General features: G+C 39.0%; 1 protein-coding gene across 27 annotated transcripts in view; it reads right to left on the minus strand.

Moving 5' to 3' along the window:
- PDE4DIP (phosphodiesterase 4D interacting protein) overlaps nt 1-21521 on the minus strand; it is a 162782-nt gene that overhangs the window by 53325 nt on the left and 87936 nt on the right. For all 27 annotated transcript variants that reach the window (XR_011468624.1, XR_011468627.1, XR_011468623.1 and 24 more), the window contains 16 exons: nt 16677-16808; nt 15864-15983; nt 15536-15628; nt 15205-15414; nt 14125-14283; nt 13206-13319; nt 12877-13014; nt 11982-12161; nt 11356-11550; nt 10607-10774; nt 10398-10479; nt 9637-9728; nt 7201-7317; nt 6762-6899; nt 5622-5734; nt 4280-4407 (listed from right to left, as the gene is read on the minus strand). Coding sequence is in view for 23 of the 27 variants with exons in the window: in XM_070395852.1 (XP_070251953.1) it covers nt 4280-4407; nt 5622-5734; nt 6762-6899; nt 7201-7317; nt 9637-9728; nt 10398-10479; nt 10607-10774; nt 11356-11550; nt 11982-12161; nt 12877-13014; nt 13206-13319; nt 14125-14283; nt 15205-15414; nt 15536-15628; nt 15864-15983; nt 16677-16808 (2179 nt within the window). In the remaining 4 variants the exon portion in view is untranslated. The remainder of the gene's footprint in view (nt 1-4279; nt 4408-5621; nt 5735-6761; nt 6900-7200; nt 7318-9636; nt 9729-10397; nt 10480-10606; nt 10775-11355; nt 11551-11981; nt 12162-12876; nt 13015-13205; nt 13320-14124; nt 14284-15204; nt 15415-15535; nt 15629-15863; nt 15984-16676; nt 16809-21521) is intronic.

The following is a 21521-nucleotide window of genomic DNA, read 5'->3' on the forward strand; positions in this document are numbered from 1 at the left end:
GAGGATGGCATTTTAGAGCAAGGACTTTGATCATGGCAAACGAAGCGGTGCGCACTCATGTTACTTATGGAAAGCAAACTTCATGCATGTGCCAGACATTTCTGAGTTCCTTAAGGGAACCTGGAAGCTGATTTGGTTCATGAACCTAACACCCCTACTCTTCACATTATTTTACATCAAACATGTTCTGATGTTGCTGAACTTTCCATTTAATCCTTCCAGCTTTTGCAAGAGGAAAATAATATGATAGAGATGTTTATTTCTCAAATTTGACTTGAAACAACGGGAAAAAAGGGAAAGTAATGCAAAAAGAATGAGTAATTCACTTGGTAAGTTTAATTATTATTTGAAATCTGGTACAGTTATTATTGTCAGCTCTACAGTTTTGTTTCCCTTCCACTTCCCATCCTTTGTTGGAAGCTAATTGCAATGCCAATGTTTGACTTGGGAAATGCATCCTGGCTCTTGTGATTATATAGCAAGAGGTTGAGGACTTACCTTCTGTCAACACTCAGACTACTTAACAGCAACATGTTTGTCATGTAATCATAATAAAAACGGTTTAACAAAGTTATCGATCCAACTGTCTAGCGAGAGGGTGACGTAAATCATATTCCAAAAGGTGTAAAGTCTAAGAAACTGTCACCCCATAGAAATCACTCCGATGTATGGTCCCATTGGCTCACTCCTTGCTTTTTGTTATTGGCTGCCCCATGAGCCCCATATTCCTAGCTCTTCTTTCTATAGTACAAATGGTTCTATACCACCAAAGGGAGAAGAAAATCTCTCTGAACTTTAACCCCAAGAGAAATGAGAGAACATACTCTGCAGGCTTCATCTCTCAGGATATTAGTATCTGAAAAAGAAAGCTTATTTCACTTATTCTACCATCAGTACAATTTCTACAAGACAGGATGGAAAATGGACTGTGTGCGGAGGACCAATATTTCTTCCTAACTTCATACGAAGTGTCACATTTCCCTACAGGGCACTGGCTGCTGACCTGTATAATTACTACTGAGGCCCGAGTTGAAGAGGCAACTTGAATTTTTCAGGGCTGTCAAATGTGAAGATTCTGTGACTTTTTCATATAAAAAGACCAAAAACCAGAAAACAGTGGCTTTATCCTAACCACAGGAACTAGAGTTTTCTGACACTAGCTCAAGGAAAGCCAAGGAATTAAGCATTGTTCTCTCTAAGGCTTACAGCCCAAAGGGAAGTGACTTTAGGTATACCAGTCAGACTTTATTCCTCGAGGAAAGGAGCAATTTGGGTATAATCTGATCTGCTCCCCCTTCACCCAATCAGAGAACTCTAGGTCTAACTGGAAGACAGAGAAAAACGAAATCAATTTCGTGAACTGCATTGAAGCTATAAAGCAAACTTCTCAGGACCAGACACTGAATTCGGAGCATAAATAAGCATAATAGTGATAGGTCTTTATAAAGATTTGTCACAGAGATCACGTATGTATAAACTGTGCAAGTGAAATATACTAAAGAACCCTCTAAGAAAATGTCTTGTGGCTAGAAACTAATATCCTATTCAGGTCAAGATTTTCTTGCTTTAATAGAGCTCTCACTATATATAACAGCATTGACAAATATTTTAAAAATATGAATAAGGAAGTAGAGGTACCAAAAATATTGCTGCTGCCTACAACTGAAGGAAGAAAAATGGGGTGGGGGTAAGGGTAAAAGTACACCTTAACAAACTAAAAGGCAGACAATATTAGAATAGCCCAAAAATGTCTTTTCAAAAGTTACAACTTGGCTAAACAGCTATGATCTGAGGGAGAATTTAATTCATTCATTTTCTTTCAAGATTTTTTTATTCAGGCATAAAGTTCCATAAGCAGAACACACAATGCTTTATCTAAAATTATGGTGATGTTGAAAAATGCCTGACACAGGTAGCACAACCCAATAAGAGAAAAGGTCTGTGCTTCTAAAGAGAGAATGGATACTATTATATCATGTTAACTCTAGTTGATATGGTCGATCACAATATCATCTATATGTACGTTATAGGACAAAATTCATCAGAACTGTGTTCCCTAATAAGATGTCAAATTATCACACAACAGTGGTGGCCCAGAGAGCTCTCTCCAGACAGCCCTGTTTGTAAGCCTCATTCCAGCTACCAGGAAATCAGTACTGATTTCAGTCACATCAGTGGTATCAAAATTAAACTTAATTTATCCTCTGCCACTAAAGCACTGAATTTTCTAAAATGTTTTCCAAAGACAGTATCAAAAGGCAAGTAAGTTAGTCTGTCCTTTTGGAATCTAAATCGGGACCAGAAATTCACTTACATTTTTCCTCTCTAATCTATTCTGATAATTTTTCAATAGGAAGTTGAGTTTCTCATTATTCATCTAACTTGAATTCCTCTAACACTTTGCAACAGTTCAAGACCCCAAGGGAAGTTCCTCCTCTTGTTCAAGGTTGACGGAAGCAGCAGTGGTAATTAACGTAAGTTCCTGTAATCATTGTGAATCATTAGGACTCAAGTCACTCAAGGTTGAATCTTAGGAGACTTAGAAAGCTTCCTTGGTCTACTCGTAAAATTAAGAGATAACATTTCCTAAATGTTTTGGTTGGCTGACATTTTCACTGCTCGAATACCCACCTCCTTACATCCAGAAAGTCACAATAAACTCTGTGCAGGAAGGGCCTCTTAAGATTAGAAGAGTAAGAAAGTGGATGGTTCTGCTTACACTTCCTATCTCCTTCCTTAAATGACTCCTTTCCCCGCCAAAGCCACTAAACCTGGAAAGCTCTTCCATGAAGAGGAAGGCTTATTAAGGCTATCAGTCTTTGCAAAATACTTTATAGAAAATGCTAGCTGTTCTCTTGGATGGAATTTAGAATGTCAGGCAAGCCATGTCAACACAAGAGTGTGAAAGAAATAAATGTCCTGGAAAACAGTGGAGGGCAAACAGGACACTCACTGCACTCTACCTCGTTTACAAAGAGCAGTCACATTTACGGTGCTAGAAAGCCTCAATCCCTGCTCATCAGGTTTAAAAACCAAAATCTTAGCTTCTAATCTAAGAAACTACCATCCAGCAAAATAGGATATCTCATTTGAACCCACAGAGCTCCAAGTTATCCTGGTTTCTTTTTACACTATCAACAGCGATGACAACCAGTACAATCTCCAGTGGCCCTGTCCTTATACCTATCCTGTCGCTGTAAGAAAGCACCGAGACAATGACTGAAACCTACAAACACAGATCTGTGACATTTATTTCTAAACTATTCAAACACCTCAAAGCCTGAAGCCTATTACTTATTTTAATATGAAGAAATGGAGAACCACTAAAAATTGAAAAATATAGGACTCCATCAGTGCCACTACCACCTGAAAATAGACAAGCAATACACTCCTCTGGCCATAATGATTTATTTGGTGAAATACTAAGTTTAATGGGGAACGTTCATTTCGAATTATCTTTTTACATAGAGGATTCTGACTCTAGAAGACCTGGGAGCTTTCTTCAAGTCATGTTCTGACTAAATAACATACCCTTGGTTTAAAGAAAAAGAATTTAATGGAATTTAATCTGCTCCTAATCTAATTTCATAGTCATTAAACAATCAATTCTGAACCAATATTGGAGGTAAAGGTTTACTATCAATGCTTTATCCTTTGCCTCTGCTCTTTCACGTGGCCCTCCCAATGCTATATATAGTCTACCACGACAAGACTTGGTTTTGGTTACCTTCCGATAAGGATTATATCACTTATGCAAAGTCATTTTTATAGACTTTAAGTCTCTCTCTCTCATCTTGAAACTTTAAATTACTCTCCCTCAAAGAGCAGGAGTTGACTGAATGGCAAAAATAATACACACGCATGCATTATGACATGATATGGAACATATGAAATGGATTGTGAGAGTGGGGGAGGAATAAACTTTATTGGCCCACAGAAGGGATGAAGGAATCAGGAGGAGGCGCTGGGGAAAAGAATGGATACGGGTGGGAAAACTAAAATGGAATGATTTAAAATGTGCAAATACACTTTGTAACCTCCACCATTCAACGTAGAGATGGAGATGTACTGTGAAGTTCAGGTAGACTAAAGTGAGTTTCACTTTGTAGCTGATGCTACTTGTACCAGTTTTATCATTAGTAAGTCACCATTGAATTCTGCCAGTCAGACCAGGCTCTCTCTGGTTAGTACAAACAAGGCTTTCCATCCTGGTTGCAGTGACCCGCCAGTGCTCAGAAGGCATGCTTGTGACGAACTCGCACACTTTCCAGTTCCCCACCTCCATTGGCGGCCAGGGTCTCCAGCCTGCTTAAGCGCTCCAGGCTTCTTCCAAGAATTTCTTCGAGCCGACCACGTAACACCTGGGCCCCTTCCAGTTCCACCTGCAGAGTCTGGTCTCTGTCAGAGCTGATTAAACATGCCACACGGAAGGAAAATGGATTAGCCATCAACTGTAATGAGTCCACCTGTGCTTGCAAAGAGCCATCAATGCCATGAGACCTTCTAAAGCAAGCATGTCAAACTCACGGCCCGCGGGCTGCATGCCTCATTTATTCAGCTGTGTTAGCCTTTGAGTTTGACATGCTTGTCTAAAGTAACTCTTCTCCAGGACACAGTGAATGAATGTAGTCTTTGTTGTGGCATTTGTGGCCACTGTGGTAGATTAGCAAGATCTGCTCCTTTCTTTAAAGCTTGTCCCTTATCCTAGGCTCTGGGCCAATCTCACATGAAATTATAGCTCCCGAGATTTATCTCACACCCCTATAGCACATAAGAGAAATTTCATTATTTGACTAAGAGTGTTAGTTTCTGGAAAAAAAAAAAAAAAAAAGGAAAAACTAAACATAAACTGAAGCACTATTGAGCCAAGTAAAATACTTGTTCTCTTGTTTGTTAACCAGACTTGACAGTGCTCTGAAAAGGAACCCAGTTCACAGACACTAAGGATCCAGACATTCTTTAAAAGTAACACAATCAAGGGGTCCTATTCTACCTTTCCTCTTCCTTCATTTGCTTGAAGTAGAAAAAAAAATTAAATCCAAAAATAATAGAAACTGAATAGTAAAAGAATAAAAGAATAGTAAAAGAATAAAAATTGGGAAAGAGAAAAGGGGCCTAGGAGAGAAGGCAAAATGTACAAAAAGGGGAAGAATATAAAATGGACTAGAACGATATAATATACATGACCCCAAATCAAGAGGGACAAGAATACAGACTGATCACGATGGCTATTGGTGATCCTGGGGTGATATTGCCATCGCAGTAAATATGTTTTCTTCAGTGATACTCAACAGTATCAGTTCCCATTACAGCCCTAGTCTTACAGCAGAACAGTCTTTAGTAGGACATGGAGCAGAGAAAGGAAAGGACTATACATGGAGTGCTTACTAGAGGCAAGGCATTATTTTAGAAACCTGCTAGTTCTTCTCATTTGAAATTTGCAACAGCTATATGACTGACTTAAGTAAGATTGGACACTTCTGTTCAAAGCAATCCACACAACAAATGACAAACTGGGCAGTCCCAGTAGCCATCTCTGCCTTCTGTTCTCCCCTCTTCGCTATTGTACGCATCTGCACTTAATGAGAGTAAACGGGAACACAGTGCAGTCACTCTCTTACCTGTCGGGATGGGCATGGAACTTCACCAGACTGCTATAGAGCTGTCGCTCTGCTTGTAAGGCCTCATTGAGCCGACTCCGTTCATCTACCAGTCCTTCTAGCATCAGCAGCAGCTGAGGAAAGAGTAGAAGAAATGTGCAAATGGAAACATGAAACATGAAGCCAGTTAATCCTGAGAAAGAGTAAAAGAATGCATTAGTATGTACTTTGACTAAAAGAAAGCTCACTATATTATTACTTACTTATGCTTTCCATGGTATTCTAGTTTTCAAATCAATGCCACATGAACTACCATTTTTTCTTCTTTAAAACCCTATAAGGCAGTGTTTAAACATGGAAGCAAGTAAAAGATAGAGAGGAGCCAGAAGCCTAGGAATGAGGCTGAGAGAAAGGAGGGGAAGAGAAAGAGAGGAAGGGCAAGAGGGAAACATGTAATGGGACTTCCTAGTATTCTTCGTTCATCCAATAAATGCTTATTGAGTCCCTTATGTGCCAGGTTCTGCTCTAGGAATAAGCTTACTATCTTGTCAGGGGGAAGACATTCATCAATCACGTTTGTCACTGTGTCACTGTGAGCTCTGATAAGTGCGATAAAGACGGCAAGCTATGACAGTGCATGGCCAGAGAGATCTGTTTAAGGGGACTGGTAGAGTTAAACGCCAGACTGGAGTGACATGAGCAGTTAGTGAGAGGGATGAGAGTGGAGACCAGAAGCACAGGCAAGTAGGTCTTCTGAGAAGTTTATCATTGAAAAAAGGTTAGACGTGGGACAGAAGCTACAAAAGAACTTGGGGAAGAGGCAGAAGTTTTTCTTCTTAAAAAACAACAACACAAAACTTAAAAATTTAATCATTTTAAAAAAATGGTTGCATGCAGGCAGATGGATTCAGCCGAGAGAGGCGACTTAGGGGTCAGGGACAACTGACAGTGTGTGATGAAAGAACTGCTTCTCCCTTCACAATTACAAGTGTAAGGAAGGAGCCTCTGTGCTGGTGGCTGACACTGACCAAGGCAGGACACTCCAGAGCACAGATTCTCCATGAAATTCTATCCCCCGACCCTTTCACAGCTAACTGAGATGGACAGATTTTCCACTGTTTATTTCACAGTAAAAATAAGGTTTGTATTCCAATAACTTACTTGTTGTCTTCGGTTTCCTGAAGTTTCCTGACCCTGTGATTCTACCAAAGCAACTTTTTCCCGAAGAAGTAAGACTTCTTGAGTCAGGCGGTCCATAGCTGGTATGTCTTCAGGATCAACCAGTTGCATCTGCAGGTCCTAGAAGCAAACAAATGGGAACAGGAATAAAAATACTATTCAGCAAAGGAAAAAATGCTCCTAAGACAGTCTGCTACACTTTCAAGTGGGATACGGATAAGCCATATGAAGGTAATGATGTATTCTGAACGAAGTCACAGCAACTCTGATTCAAGTCCAAGAGAACACAGCATTATCACGAGACTCTAACAGTGTGTCCAAGAAATAAGCACTGGCCAACGGACCAATGCATCCGAATGTGTGTAGGTGCCTATTCTGAGTTGTAGCTATTTCCAATGGTCTTTAAAAAGCTTTCAGAGACCTTTATGAGGTCTTCTTTAATCTGTATGTTCCTGGTCAGGGACTCCATATCAGCCGCCTGCACTTGCAGCTCTTCCTCTTGCACAGCCATCATGGACTGTAGAGCAGAAAGTTCCATCTGTGCAGAGAAGAAATCCTCAGGTAAATTATAAGCAACAAAAATTTTATTTGTGTATTTTCTAATTCTATCAAAGCTTACAGTATCACTGTGTGGGCTCATGATGATTTATAACAATACCAAGTTATCTGATGCCTCTGGGCTCCTGTGGCATGTTAGGAGAAAATGTTTCTCCTCACATTTCTTTGCATGTTGAAGAAGCCCAGGCAGTGTAAATCCTGACCTCTCTCCACCCCTTTCCTCACGCAGCCCCGGGCAGGCAGAGGGACTATCGTAATGGTACATGGGGCATGCTTGACTAGGTTCCGCCTTTCCTAACCTTCGGAGAGAGTTGCCTGCAGGAAGCCTGTTTCTGCCACGGCTTCTCCAAGGGCAGGCCCCTCCTTACCATGCAAACTGGGGAATCTGCCCAGGCCCAGTGTTGCCTGTGACTGGGGAGGTAAGTCTACCTAATTCTGGGGACTGGCTAGCAGGCCCATTGGCTCTTGCATTAAGTTCTCTACCTAAGCCTTTATCAGTAACACAGTTGATAAAGTACCACATCATCTGCCATTAACAGTTTGCTCAGGTCTGCGTTATGGTAAAAAGGGGTGCTATGTATTAGGCCCTCTTCAGAGATCTCTATCATTAAATATCGAGATAATTTACTCCATTAAAAAAAATGAAAACATGAGGAAGAAACATTATTGCAGCATGATAAAGATCTGTAGTCAGACACACATGGGTGTCAAATCATGTCTTAATATCCCTGACAAGACATTTAAACTGAGTTTCAGTTTCCTCAATGGTAAAATAGGAATAATACCTACTTTTTAAGGCTATCTGAAAATAAAAAATATGTATCTAAAGTGCCTGGCACATACTAGACAATCAATAAAGGATGATTACTATTACCACCACTACAATTATCTCAAGATAGTAGGGGAGTACTTGAAAATTGGGAAAAATCTTCATGGCTTTTGGAAAATAACAGATATTAGAGGGAAGTTGATAATGAATATAAGACATTGAACTGAGAAGTTGGTAGTTAAGGTTACATAAAGGTAAGTAATATAGCTAAATATCATTCACTCCAAATATCCATTTACTCACTATAATTTTATAATCCTGAAAAGAGGACCAGACCAAAGAGTAATATTGCTCTGAATTGAGCATATATGAGAAAAACAGGAACTGCATATGGAAACTAAAGAACTGACATGAATAATCAGATAATGGTTGGGGTAGAGCCCCCCCGCACCCCTCCCAAAAAAGGGGGAGAGTAACTGGGGGATTTTTAAAACTGTTATTTTTTAAATGCCATGCAACTTCATATCTACAAACTTTATTCATATAATGTGGGTCTGTCTGTAAGGAGATAAATGGTGTAAAAAGAGAAGCTAAGAGGTATAATAAGATACTTTCATCACAACTATGAACACAGGATTTACATTATAGATCTAAGACAAAGAAGTGGAACAAAACTGAGGAACTACACAGCTTAGCCAGCTGAACTGGACTTAGGAACCCATGACCCGAACCGACCTTCTAAAACAGATGCCCTGGTAAATAAAGGCTCTTAGTTGTAGTCTGGAACACTATACTGTGGCCCCAATATTCCCTCTGCGTCATAGCTGGACATACAACTAGCTGCACAGGGAGGCAGAAGGGGGAGAGAGTCTGTAAGGCTAAGCAGCCTCTTCTAAAAAGACTGATGAAAACTCTATTGCTAGAAATAGAGCATAAACATGGGGGAAAAAAAACATCTGTTCCAGGAAATGACTACTTAAAAAGCATTTCAAGTCACAAAAGACCTGAGCTTAAATCTTAGCTTTAGTATTTAATTATATGACTACTCCCTACTTCTGTGCTTTAAAAAATCTGAGTTTCAGCTTCTTCATCTATAAGTAGGGCCAATACCACTTACTTTGTATAGAATTGTAAGCATTAGTGCTAATTTAAGTAGCCAATACAGTGCACTGCATTTAGCAATTACTCAACATTAGTGATCATTCTCAAATTTCTCTTGTTCCATGTTTCCAAAACTAATTTTACGGATCTAATGTCATAAATCTAAGCAGCAATTATATAGCATGCCATTTATTCCCAATTATTTTATTCCAGTTAGCAATGGGCAGAGAAAACTATTATTTTAGCACTTAAAATGTTTTAACAGTCCCCATTTATAAGAACCAGAGCATCTTGGAGAGGTAATGTGCATATAAAGTGATTTATATTTTTCTCCAGATATTATAGTTGGAGAAGTGTACTTTCTTAAATATAAATTATTTTGAAAGAAAAACCAGGAATTCAGAAATTAGGCTTGACTAGAAAACTCACCCGACTTTCTCTTTCTTTTTTAGCCATGAGTTCAAGTTCCTCTTTGGCATTACTCAGTTCTTTTTCCAGCCCTGCAACTGTGTCCAAGTCTCCTAAAATTGAAAAAAAAAAACACCAAAAAACAGTGCTAGTTTCTATCACTATTAACATAGCATGATCTCTGCTGCCTCCTTTCTCAGAAATTTACTCTGAAGACACACCCCAACAATAAAAAACAACATATATGCACAGGTTGTTCTTTGCAACATTATTTGTAAAAGCAAAACACTGCAAGCAACCTACATGCTTATAAAAATAAGATTAAGTAAGCCATAGTATAACCACACCAAAGTTAAATTTCCTGTGTGATAATTATATTGTAGTTATGGAGGCAACTGCCTGCCCCTCCCAACACTGAAATGTCACCTTACAGCAAGTGTCCTCAGCCTTCTTTAAAGATACCCAGAAGGTATCAGTCCCATCGTTCTGCTGTGCAGGTTTGAAAACACTACCTCCTGCATTGCTGAATCCCTGCAAAGCTATCTGAAAAGGATGATGCAATTTCCCTAGTCAAACTGCATACCCAGAGCAATCACCTCAATTCAACATAAGGAAAGGGCAGTTCTTCCTAGAATAGATGCGTCTTCATCCTTTCAGGGGAACGCAAATTTAATTTTTCCATTAAGGTAGGAAGGGAAAGAGAGTCTTGGCCAAACCTATTAAAAGAGAATTATGGGAAGGAAAAGCAGAGATTCCTTAATGAAATGAAATTCGATGCTTACCTGATGGGGACTTGGGTATGGTGGCATCCCCTTTGGTAGTCAATGAAGTTCTATCATCTCTGGAGGGTATGTGCACGGAACCCTGAAAATTGGAGGAGTTGGGGGATTTAGGAAGATGCAGGAACCAGGATCACAATGACAAGGACTTGGATTCTTCTCACACAGGTCAGATAATTATCAAACATATCTACACAAGTCTACAGTCTTACTTGATCAGTCTGCTCTCCGAGGCGGGGGCTGATGGAGGTCCCTCCAGTCAGCTGGCTGGAGATGAGTGCCTGGGACACCATGAAGTCTTTCCCTCCTAAATATTGGCGAAGGGCCTGCAATTCTGAGTTTCTTTCCATTAGGGCTTGCACCATCTTCTCGGCAGCAGCCTAGAATGGAAATCACACATGACATCAGAAAGATTCTCTAATAAAACAAAATTTGTGTTCTGATGTTATAGGTTAAAAGCCAACCATTTATGAAGCCAGTTTTGGGACCCTAGAAAATAGTTTCCTTGCTTTCAGTTTACAGGGGAAAACAGGCAATGAGTGAAAAGTCTCTCATAGGTAGAACATTAGAAAAAACTGAATATAACAGATATATTAAAGATGAAATAATCTGAAATTGGTTCTGCTAGAACTCATCAGACCAAGGTGTCAAGATTCTGGTTTGGTCCTAGCTGGTTTGGCTCAGTGGACAGAGCATTGGCCTGCATCAGCCTGCGGTTTGAAGGGTCCCAGGTTCGATTCCAGTCAAGGGCACGTGCCCCGGTTATGGGCTCAATCCCCAGTACAGGGCATGCAGGAGGCAGCCGATCAATGATTCCCTCATCATAGATGTTTCTCTCTCTCTCCCTCTCCCCTCCTCTCTGAAATCAGTAAAAATATATTTTAAAAAAATAAGATTCTGGTTTGAATTGGGATAACAGATGTCTTTCTTTACTCTGGGTAAAGCGTGTGTTAGTCCTTACCTGGCTCTGCCGCTCCCTGGTGCTCATAGACTGAAGCAGGCCCTGAATCTCCATTTCGTGTTCCACTGCTAGTTTGTTTCGGTCACTTAGAAGGTCCTGCAGCATCCTTTCCTTGCGCTGTAGTCGCTGGCACAGCTCCTCAGCGATCTCACTCTGGCCTGGTCCGAGTTTGCAGAGCAAGGTTGCACTAACATCCTAAGACAGAAGAAACAGTGTAAGTTTCGGAGGAAAGAATTCCCTCTATACATATCAAAGGGCTTTTAAGAATCTATCATATAAGAAAGAGCTGTGAGATTCTGAAGAACAAGTATCAGTGTTTCATTTGTTTTTGTTTCCCCAGACCTAGCACAGGCCTGGCACATAGAAGCCTATAAATACATGCTCAGTGAATGAACACGGACAATACAAAAGAATACTTATGGCAACTGACATACTGTTTTGAAATAACAAACTCCTTGAATTTATAGGCGTAGGGACAACAGTCCCAGTGAAAGCCAATGACTTGCCCAGGCACAGAACGGAATTAAAGACTTGGGTCACTGGCCTCCCAGACCTCAAGAGATCTAATCCAAGACTGAGGTTATGTAACTGATAAACTGACTACCAGTAAGTTAACAAAGTCTTGCCTCCACTTCTTTGTTCCTGTCATGCAGAGATGTCTGTAACTGCTGAATGATACTTTCTTGTTCCTTCTGCCAATGGCTAAATTTGGTTTCCATTTCTTCTTTCAGCCATTGGAGGTTTTGACAGGTAGCAGATAACTGCTCCACTTCCAGGCCTTTGGCCCTCAGGAGGCTCTCCATGCTCTAGGTCACAAAGAAAGCAACTGTAAATCCAAGGACCACTCCACACACCTCAGGTTACACACAAAACCCGATCTACCTTTAAATTATCTTCATGTTATCGACTATTTTACAAAAGGAGGAAACTTAGTACCTAATCTAAAAATGCCATACTAATTTATTTTTTGTTTTTAGAAACTCTCATCTAGCTTGTAGAGACATAAACATAACATACATGATAAATGATGTATTTTGGAGGAAGTAGGCTATACTATACAAGAAGTGAAGAACTTCTTTAAGAAGTGGCAGATGGTAAGATACATAAGCTCTAAAATAAATATCAAAAATGCTCCACAGTAAATATTATTAAAATAAACAAATGATCTGATTGTGGCCATACACAGACATGTATATAACATTAATGGGAAAACCACAATGTAGTAGTTGCACCCTGGCAATGCTTATGTAAAAGTGTACAAATATTGACAAGGATTAGAAATTAATTAGAACCATGTATAGAAATCCATATTCACTGCCTCCCCCTACAAAGTTCATGAAAGTGCTAAAACTTCTCACTTCCTAATCCCTGATGATGAAACGAATGACTATTATTTTTGTTTGTTTTTATATTTTTTTCTCATAAATTAATACACTGGTTTGCAGAAAATGATAGAAGGGCTGATGCTTCAGGAATGCAAGTAGGAGAGGGATGCCAAGTCAGGACAGATTTTGCTCTTACCTGCATGGTAGCTTCATTAGAGGAGAGGATACCGCGCAGCCTCTCTAAGTCAAGATCTCGCTCTCTCACGGCAAGACGCAGTTGCCGCAGCTCTTTTTCTTTTTCTTCTAGAGTGGAGAACTTTTCATCTATAGCCCGCTGCAAGGAAAGCAAGGATCCTAAAGCTCTGTAAGAGTCACTATCCTGATCACCCTTTTCCAATAGGAATCCCAATATAAAGGAATGGAGATTCAACTGTGAAAAGCAGCAAACCCAGTAGATACAGATTTCTATAGGACCTATGTGGACAGAACAATCCACAGCATCATGAGAAAAATTATGGGACATACCTCTAGCGCAGCATCTCTATCTTGTATTCGCTGCCGCAGTTTCTCAAGCAACATTTCATTTGCTTCAAAGGTTTTGTCCGAGTTATCTCGATATTGCAGGAGCTCCCTAAATTCCTAATGAAACCAAACAATATTTTCCTTTATTCATCTATCCAATACTAACTGAATTCCCATACTCTGACAAGCAATTTGTTAGTTATTCAGGATAAAAACCAAAATGTGATCACTTTCAAGGGGAACAGTTTAGCCGAGATAACAAATTTTTAACTATTCTGCATCACATAACACATACACATGTGCGTAGGGGAACATGGGATGCACTGTCTAACTCTGCCTGAAGGTGTCACTAGAGATCTCACAAAAGATTACATTTGCTCTGAGTCTTGAAAGGACTAGAAGAGGTGATGGAGGAGGTATTTCTTTCAGAGAAAGAAAAAAGTATGTACAATGTATGCATGCTAGGAAAAATCGTATGCACAATAAACTATAAGGGATTCAATGTGACTGGAGCTTAGAGTAGGTGGTAGAAGTGATCCACTGTCTTCTTTAGTGTTCGATTTCCCCCCTAAAACTTTCGTTTTATCATCTGGGGAAATTTCTATTCAAATCTCTTCACTTACTAGGCTAAGAGCAGTGACCATCTCTTCTCATTGTCTTCCTAGAACCTAGTATACTTTCTGACTCACAGAGGTGCTTAATAACTATTTACGAGTATGGCCTACGTCTTTCAGGTCTCTATTTGCTTCCTGGACTTCCTGGTTCACAGGTTGTACTTTATTTTGAATCCTCCTGATCCCCACCTCTCACTCGTCTACATGTGGCAGGTACTCAACGCAGGTGGACTGATATCTTAAGATTACATAAACAGGAACCTCAGCTCTCTGAGTCCAGTTTTCGATGAAATCACTGTGTGACTCACCTGAAGCAAATGTTCTTTGTGACTTAGACTATGGTTTAGATGCTGAATGTGTTGCTCCTGGGTTCGAATCTCATTGTATTTTTCAGCCTCCAGGGTACAAAGCTGTTGGCTCTTACTCTGTAATTCTCCTTGTAGCTGCTGTAAGGCTTTCCGCAATTCCTGAATTAAACAGATTCCCTTATTTTATTTTTTGAAATGTTGTAAGAATTTATTTGAGCCAAACTGACAACACAAGCAAGTTCTTAAATGGTCCCCCATGTTCCCTTTTGTTAAGAATCTAACATTTTCACAAGGTCATTAGACATGGAGGCCTTGAAGCTTTCTGGGCATGTAGGACAAAATAAAGTAGGAAAGTACCATTCTTAAAATTACTCAGAAATATTATACACAAATCAACTAGGATGTGGGAAACTGAGGGAACTGTGGATGGGGGTAGAATGTAAATTTGGTAAAAATGATAGGCCTCTTTAACTACTAAGGAGGACTCTGTCCCACTGCAAACCTGGATCCTTTGCTTTACAATAAGATCAAGGATAGGATATTTCAACCTTCCTTTTAAATCTTAAAAACGAGTAGCATATGCTCTAAACTAACAAGATAAAGAAACCATTAAAAATTATGTCTTTTATTAAAAACAAACATGTCTAATGGCATGTGCCATTCCTTTGACCTTGCTTGCGCTTCCACTTTTCTTTCTCACTTTTACCCATCCTTCAAAAATAACTTCATATCCCTGGCCTGTGTGGCTCAGTTGGTTGGAGCGTCGTCCATGCACCAAAAGGTGGTGGGTTCGATTCCCAGTTGGGGCGTGTGCGGGAGGAAATCGATCAATGTTTCTGTTTATGTGACTGTATCTCAAATTAAATTACAAGTAACTTACAAGGCAAGAGCCTGTAATCTTCACTATTGTATTTCCAGAGCACAGCCCAATATTCGGCACATAGTATGAGCACAACAAGTATTGAACTGAATTACTCAGATAAAGTAAGCGACTAAAGGGTTCAACACAAACTGTCCCAATAGAAAGTTATTATCTGGGCAAAGTCAGGCTTTAGGGCCACAAAACGATTAATGATTTACCTGGTTATGCTTCCAAGAAGCCTCTTTCTGCTGTTCTCTCTCGTGGGCCGCAGCCTCGACAAATTGCACACATCGTTTGGCGTCAGCCAGCTGGCGTTCTTTCTGCCGTACGGCCCTCTGGAGCTTCTGTATTTCAAGCTGGCTGCAGAATAGAGCACTCTGCAGGTCAAACAGAGCCACCTGTTGCTGAGCTGGAGTACCCTCTGAGCTCTGAAAAGAGTAAAAATCATGATCACAAGGAGGGCAAGCACCAAGCAGCTGAGAAGACCAACAATATAGGTCAGAGAATGGCACATCCTCCATGGAGTCTGTCTATGTGACCCCCACATACATGAAGCTGTCCAAGCTGGCTTTGGTGAAGCATTTCTCGAAGCTTTGCCATTGTGTCATTTTGACTTTCGATCACCTGGTATAACTCCTCCGTCTGAAAATGAGAGAGGGAGCACCATACATGTTGTTAGTAAACGAAATGTTAATTAACTCCATTATCTCGCCTGTACAGATTTTAGTAGCAGGACTATTCCAAAATACCAACTCAGGTTAAGCTACAATTTCTCTAGGGTAAGATGTATTAATCTGACATCAAAAATATAGAATACTTGTCGACTTTAATGGGACACATCATTTCCTCACAGGTCCTTGATTGCCAAATATTTTACCTCACTTTCCCTGCTTTTCAGAGTTTCCTTGAGGCTTTGAATTGTACCATCTTGCTTCTGAGATGACTCGTGAGCAGACTTTAGTTCACAGCTCATTTCATTCAGTTTCTCTTGAAGAATCTGAATTCAGAAAAGTAAGAGAGTTTGTTAGATCAATTATTTCTTTTAACCTCAAATGTATAAAATCCTCCCTCAAATGTAGGTTTAGAGGATTCCTTGGGAAATATTACCTTATTACTTTTCCTTAAATATAGTGACCATTCAAGTCCTAAGCCAATCAGCAAGAGGAAGTAGCAGGAAAGGTGAAATACTTCTTCCTACACTCAGTTGCTGCAATTCTCATGCACTGTGCTTTTTCTATGATGGCAGCCGTCCTGGGCGCTTGTCCATATGAGTCACTGTAGATCCCTTAAACCAAGACCATGGAACTTCTGCTATCTAGCATCATACAGGACTATGCCAGGCCAGAAGCTCAGCATCCCAAATTGTGGGACTTTTCTTCTAAGCAGATGTTAAAACCCATTGGTTATGAAGGGGTGAGAAGTTAAGCTAAAATCAAAAGCACAAATCTCCTATCTCGGTACCTTACACATTTAAAGACTGCATTCAAGTTTTAATCACATACGTAAAAGGCACCTGCAACCTGATCTGTGCAGAACAGGCTAACATACTGATGCGAAATAAAGAAGAACTATACTTAAACACACACTATCCATCTCCCAGGTCCTACTCAGAGAAGTTAACAGACTCAGCTAGAGTCGGTCACATCCTCAGGAGAGTCTATGATCTCCAAGGGCCACCAGGTGATCATACCTTGTTGGTAGCCTCTGTTTGCTGGATTTTTTCCTGGAGTTCTGCCATGTGGGACTCAGGTACCGACTGTTGAGTTATAATGGTTTCATCTGAATTCAACTTTGGTTGTTTGAATAACTCTTGGGTCATGGGCTAGGAAGAAGCAACAAGACAAGTTACTTGAATTAAAAGTAGTCAACAACAAATTTTATCTTCAAAGGATTTTAGCATCTTTTGCTAGAGACTTAGAAAAACCGGTTGTTCCATGAAATATCAGTATGAATTCCTGAAGACAGTCCTGTTCCTTATTAAGAGTACTGATTCACTTCCATCCTTACTATACTTTCTAGCTCCCCTCTCTAATTCTCCCAGCAACTCACACAAACACTAGCTATTCAGTTAAAGCAATTAATTAAGAGTTTAAAGAAAGGGGAGCATTCAAAATAGAAAAATGATGATCATATATTCACTTTATCCTGTTTTCAATTAAGAAATTCAAAAGGCACACTGATCAAACTTATGTCATCCCTAAGAGAGGAAAAGTTATATTCCAACTATCTTTCTTATAGCATGCTTGCTCACATTATTGGAGACATTGGCAGATCTTTAATATGGACTGTATATTAAATACCAGTATTTTATCAATACTAAAATTATATAATATATAATACTATAGTTATATAAGAGATGTCCTTGTCTTTAGGAAATAAATGCTGAAGTATTCAGTGTAAAAATGCATATTATCTGCAACTATTTCTCAAATGGTTCAGGAATGAAAAAAATAATGTGTCTATATAGACAATGGGAGCAAAGTTAGGAAAATATTCGGCAACTGATGAATCTGGGAGTTCTATGTACCTCCCTCATGAAATTATTTCAAAGTAAAAAGTAAGCCCGGCTGGAGTGGTTCAGTTGGTTGAGCTTCCTCCTGTGCACTAAAGGGTTGCCATTGCTGGTTTGATTCCCATTCAGGGAACATGCCTGGATTGAGGGTTCAATCCCCATCACATGTGCAGGAGGTAGCGGATCAATGTTTCTCTCTCACAATGATGTTTCTTTCTCTTTCTCTCTCTCTCTCTCTCTCTCTCTCTCTCTCTCTCTCAGCATACCCTCAGGTGAGGATTTAAAAAATGATAATAAAAAGTAAAAATATTTAAAAATAAATTTAAAAATCCATAGTGGTCTGAGGAAAAGGTGTCTTACAGAAAGAGTAATTCACCAAAACAATTCAGGTAAAAAACAGACACATGTATTACTTATATATGGGATGATCAATCAGACTGAGATGAACTCATTGAACTATACTAATATTCATTATGAGCTAAGAGTACTTACTAACATAAAGCTTTAGGAATTCACTGTGGCATTAAATTCCACCTCCTCCCTCCCTATTCCACCTCATTCCAATTAGAAAAATTATAAACCCATTAGAGGAAGAGAAAAAAAGCAACTGGTATTCGTTTTTTCTTTCCTTCACACTTTTGACCTCTAATTACCATCTTGCAGGCAGTGGAGTTACAGCTTACCTTAAGTCCCTTCCTGCCAGCAACTGGAAGCATAAAGTTTTCAGAAGAAAAATCTTTTCTATTCCTTCAGTGCTATTTATCAATTTTTCTGTTCAGCATGCATTACTATCTCCTCTGTTCACTGAGCCCCATACTATCCAGCACATCTGTTAAATACCATAGTATATAAAGCACTGTGGAAGGGAGCTACATATAAAGGAACATGGAAACACAAGAAATATCAGAAAGGAACAAGCCTTATGCAGTAAAATAGAGAGCATGATAAAGCGATTAAGTTACCCTAAATTGGTTGGTCAGTGTGCAAGGATCTACAGAACAAGCTAGGCAGAGGGAACAGCCAATGCAAGAGACCTAGGGTGGATGTGAGCCTGGGAAAGAGAAAGGCCTAGGGGACTACAGTATGGCTTTCCAATAGAAATGCAATGGACCATATACATGATTTTAAATTTTCTAGTATCTTCATTGGCTAAAGTAAAAATAAATAGGTGAATGTAATTTTAATAAAATATCTTATTTAACCCATTATATCCAAAATACTATCATAAACAAGCATTCAATATAAAAATGATTAACAAGATACTTTACATTTTTTCATACTGTCTTTTGAAATTAAGGGGGATATTTTACACTCACAGCACATCTCAATTCGGATTAGCCACATTTCAAGTGCTCAATAGCCACGTACGGCTAGTGGCTACCTTGCTGGATAGCACAGAGACAGAGCATGAGGGGCAAAGGAGACAGTAATACAGGATGAGATGGAAAGGAAGGCAGGGGTCAAATCATATAAAGCTTTTGTACACCAGAGTTAATGAAACTGAATTTCATTCCCATTGAAATGAGAATGGACTGCAGTGTTTTTAACAGAAAAGTAATCCAATCATATTTAATTTTTCAAAAGGTCACCAAGCTGCTCTGTGATGAGTGGATTGTGGGGCGCACCAATAGAAACAGGAGACGAGGTAGCAGGCTGTTGCAGCAATGTAGATGAAAGATAAGAGGAGCCTGGATTATAGTGGTAGTAATGGCGGGGGAGAGAAATGGGTAGGTATGTTTTGAAAGTACAGCAAACAGGACTAGATGGAAGAAGAAAAAGAAAAAAGCAGCAAGAAAAACAACTCCTAGAAAAATTGAGATATTTGTTGTTGTGGTATAACAGGGAGCCTTGCCCTGAAGCAATGTGAATTATGTCATACATGGGAGATGTAACTATTTAATAGACATGTACAACAATTCTAAATGATAAATAACTATCATTTACTTAATGATAAAACTTTGTCTACAAAACCTGGCTTTTTATTTCCTCAAATAAAACAACTTCCCAATTATATCTATAATAAGATACGTTTCAAAATTTTTTTAAAAATATTTTTATTGATTTCACAGAGGAAAAGAGGAGAGAGAGAAAGAAACATCAATGATTAGAGAGAATCATTGATCGGCTGCCTCCTGCACGCCCCCTACTGGGAATTGAGCTGGCAACCTGGGCATGTGCCCTTGACTGGAATTGAACCCGAGCCCTTTCAATCCACAGACTGACACTCTATCCACTGAACCAAACCAGTTAGGGTGATATGTTTCAAATTTAAACTATAACAAACAGAATTTAAAAAAATAGCCTCAGATTTAAAATGGTAGGAACTGTGGTTATATCTATGCCCTTTAAACCAAAGAATCTTAGCGATATGAAGAAAACTTTAATTATCTGGTCCAATATCATCCTACATTTAGGAAATGGTGAGTAACTTAGAGATGGTAAGACACTTGACCAAAGTGACACAGGAAATCAGGAAAAGATTCCAATTTAACCAAATGCACTTAAGTTGGTAATGTATCTTTCACCTCTATATAAAATCACTATCTATCACAATGCCTAAAATATTATAGGGACCAAAAGTTTTTTGCTTAATAAGAACAATAAAAAGCAAGCAAACAAAAAATAGGCCTGTCTCCTTCTCAGGAAAATGTTCTAATCCTTTAGTGGCTCTCTTACAAATAAGACCAGATAGATAGATATTTAATATAGATATTTCAACAGCAACTTTGAAGCCAAGAAGGTCATAGAAGAGTACAAATGAATCCGGATCTCATCTGAACCCATCTTGGCATAAATTATCATAGGAAACTCCTAATTCTGTAATGTACTGACTTACAAGCTAGAAGTTGTTTGTTTCTTCTTTAATCATAATACTTTACATCTCAGAAAAATGTCCTTTCAAATACAAGTGCCAAAAAAGCATTTAGCAAAGCCCCACTGAACCAACTGAGCTTGTGAATTCTTGTGAAGTATCAAGCACATAAATCAATCGCTCCTATGAAGATTTTATTGAGCCTGAAATTCAGTAATACTTGATTTGGTTGATTAGTGTTAATCTCCAGACTATCGGCTACTAAAATCATGTTGTAACAATTTTAATTAAGTTGCTTTTAACTCAGTTAGGACAAATCCAGTATCAGAAAAGAGAATTGCTTCCAGGTCTAATGTTGTATATTGTAAGACCTTTAGGCTAAAAGACAGTAATTTAGGTCTTCCGGGTTAATAGCATTTTTCTTGGCACATTACTAGTCCTCACAATAGCAAGTCATTAATCTCAAACGGCTGTAATTTTCTATTCTATTGTTGGTAAAGGGAGATACATAAGAATCATCACCCAGCATAAAATTAAAGACCTAATCTTGCCCAGCATCTAACACATCTTCCAAAGGGCCTGATCTGGTTATGTAGCTAAACTATGAGAGCTATGATTTACTATAGTCACACAAGAGCAGACCCTGGCATTGCAAAGCTTGAAGCAAAGATTTGCTCTTTGAATTTACACAGAAAAGGAAATTGCATGTGGGCCAGAGCTGAACTGCTGTTTACTAAGGAACCACACCCCTCCTATCATAGCTCTTCTAGTTCAGGGCCAGACAATAAAGAAGGAATAACGACCAGCTAGAATAAAGCTTCAAACCTTTCTTTAAGATATTTAGACAACCTTGGGTATTCAGGCACAAATTCTGTACAAGGCAAATAAGTCAATTTACATAATACTTAAAAATTAGTAAGCAGGAGAATGACACTGTTGCTGTTTGTCTTTAACATAAGGAAGGAAAAAGCAAAGAGAAAGACAGTAAGAAAAGTAATCAGAAGGCACTGTGATAGTGACATTTGAATAGTGCACATCATTGGGAAAGTAAAGGTTTAAACAAAGAAATTAAAATGATCTTACAGAACAATCTTGCTCTTTCTTCATATTTGTAGTAGAATATAACTAAAGGAAATTTTATTCTTTTGTGGTTTTTCCTTTCTACAAACTAAAAGGACAACGACCAAAAATAATTTACACTTATTTCTAAT

Source organism: Myotis yumanensis, unplaced genomic scaffold (assembly GCF_028538775.1).
Source record: "Myotis yumanensis isolate MYYU_CA2020_CCGP unplaced genomic scaffold, mMyoYum1.0.hap1 SCAF_17, whole genome shotgun sequence".
Taxonomy (NCBI): Eukaryota; Metazoa; Chordata; class Mammalia; order Chiroptera; family Vespertilionidae; genus Myotis; species Myotis yumanensis.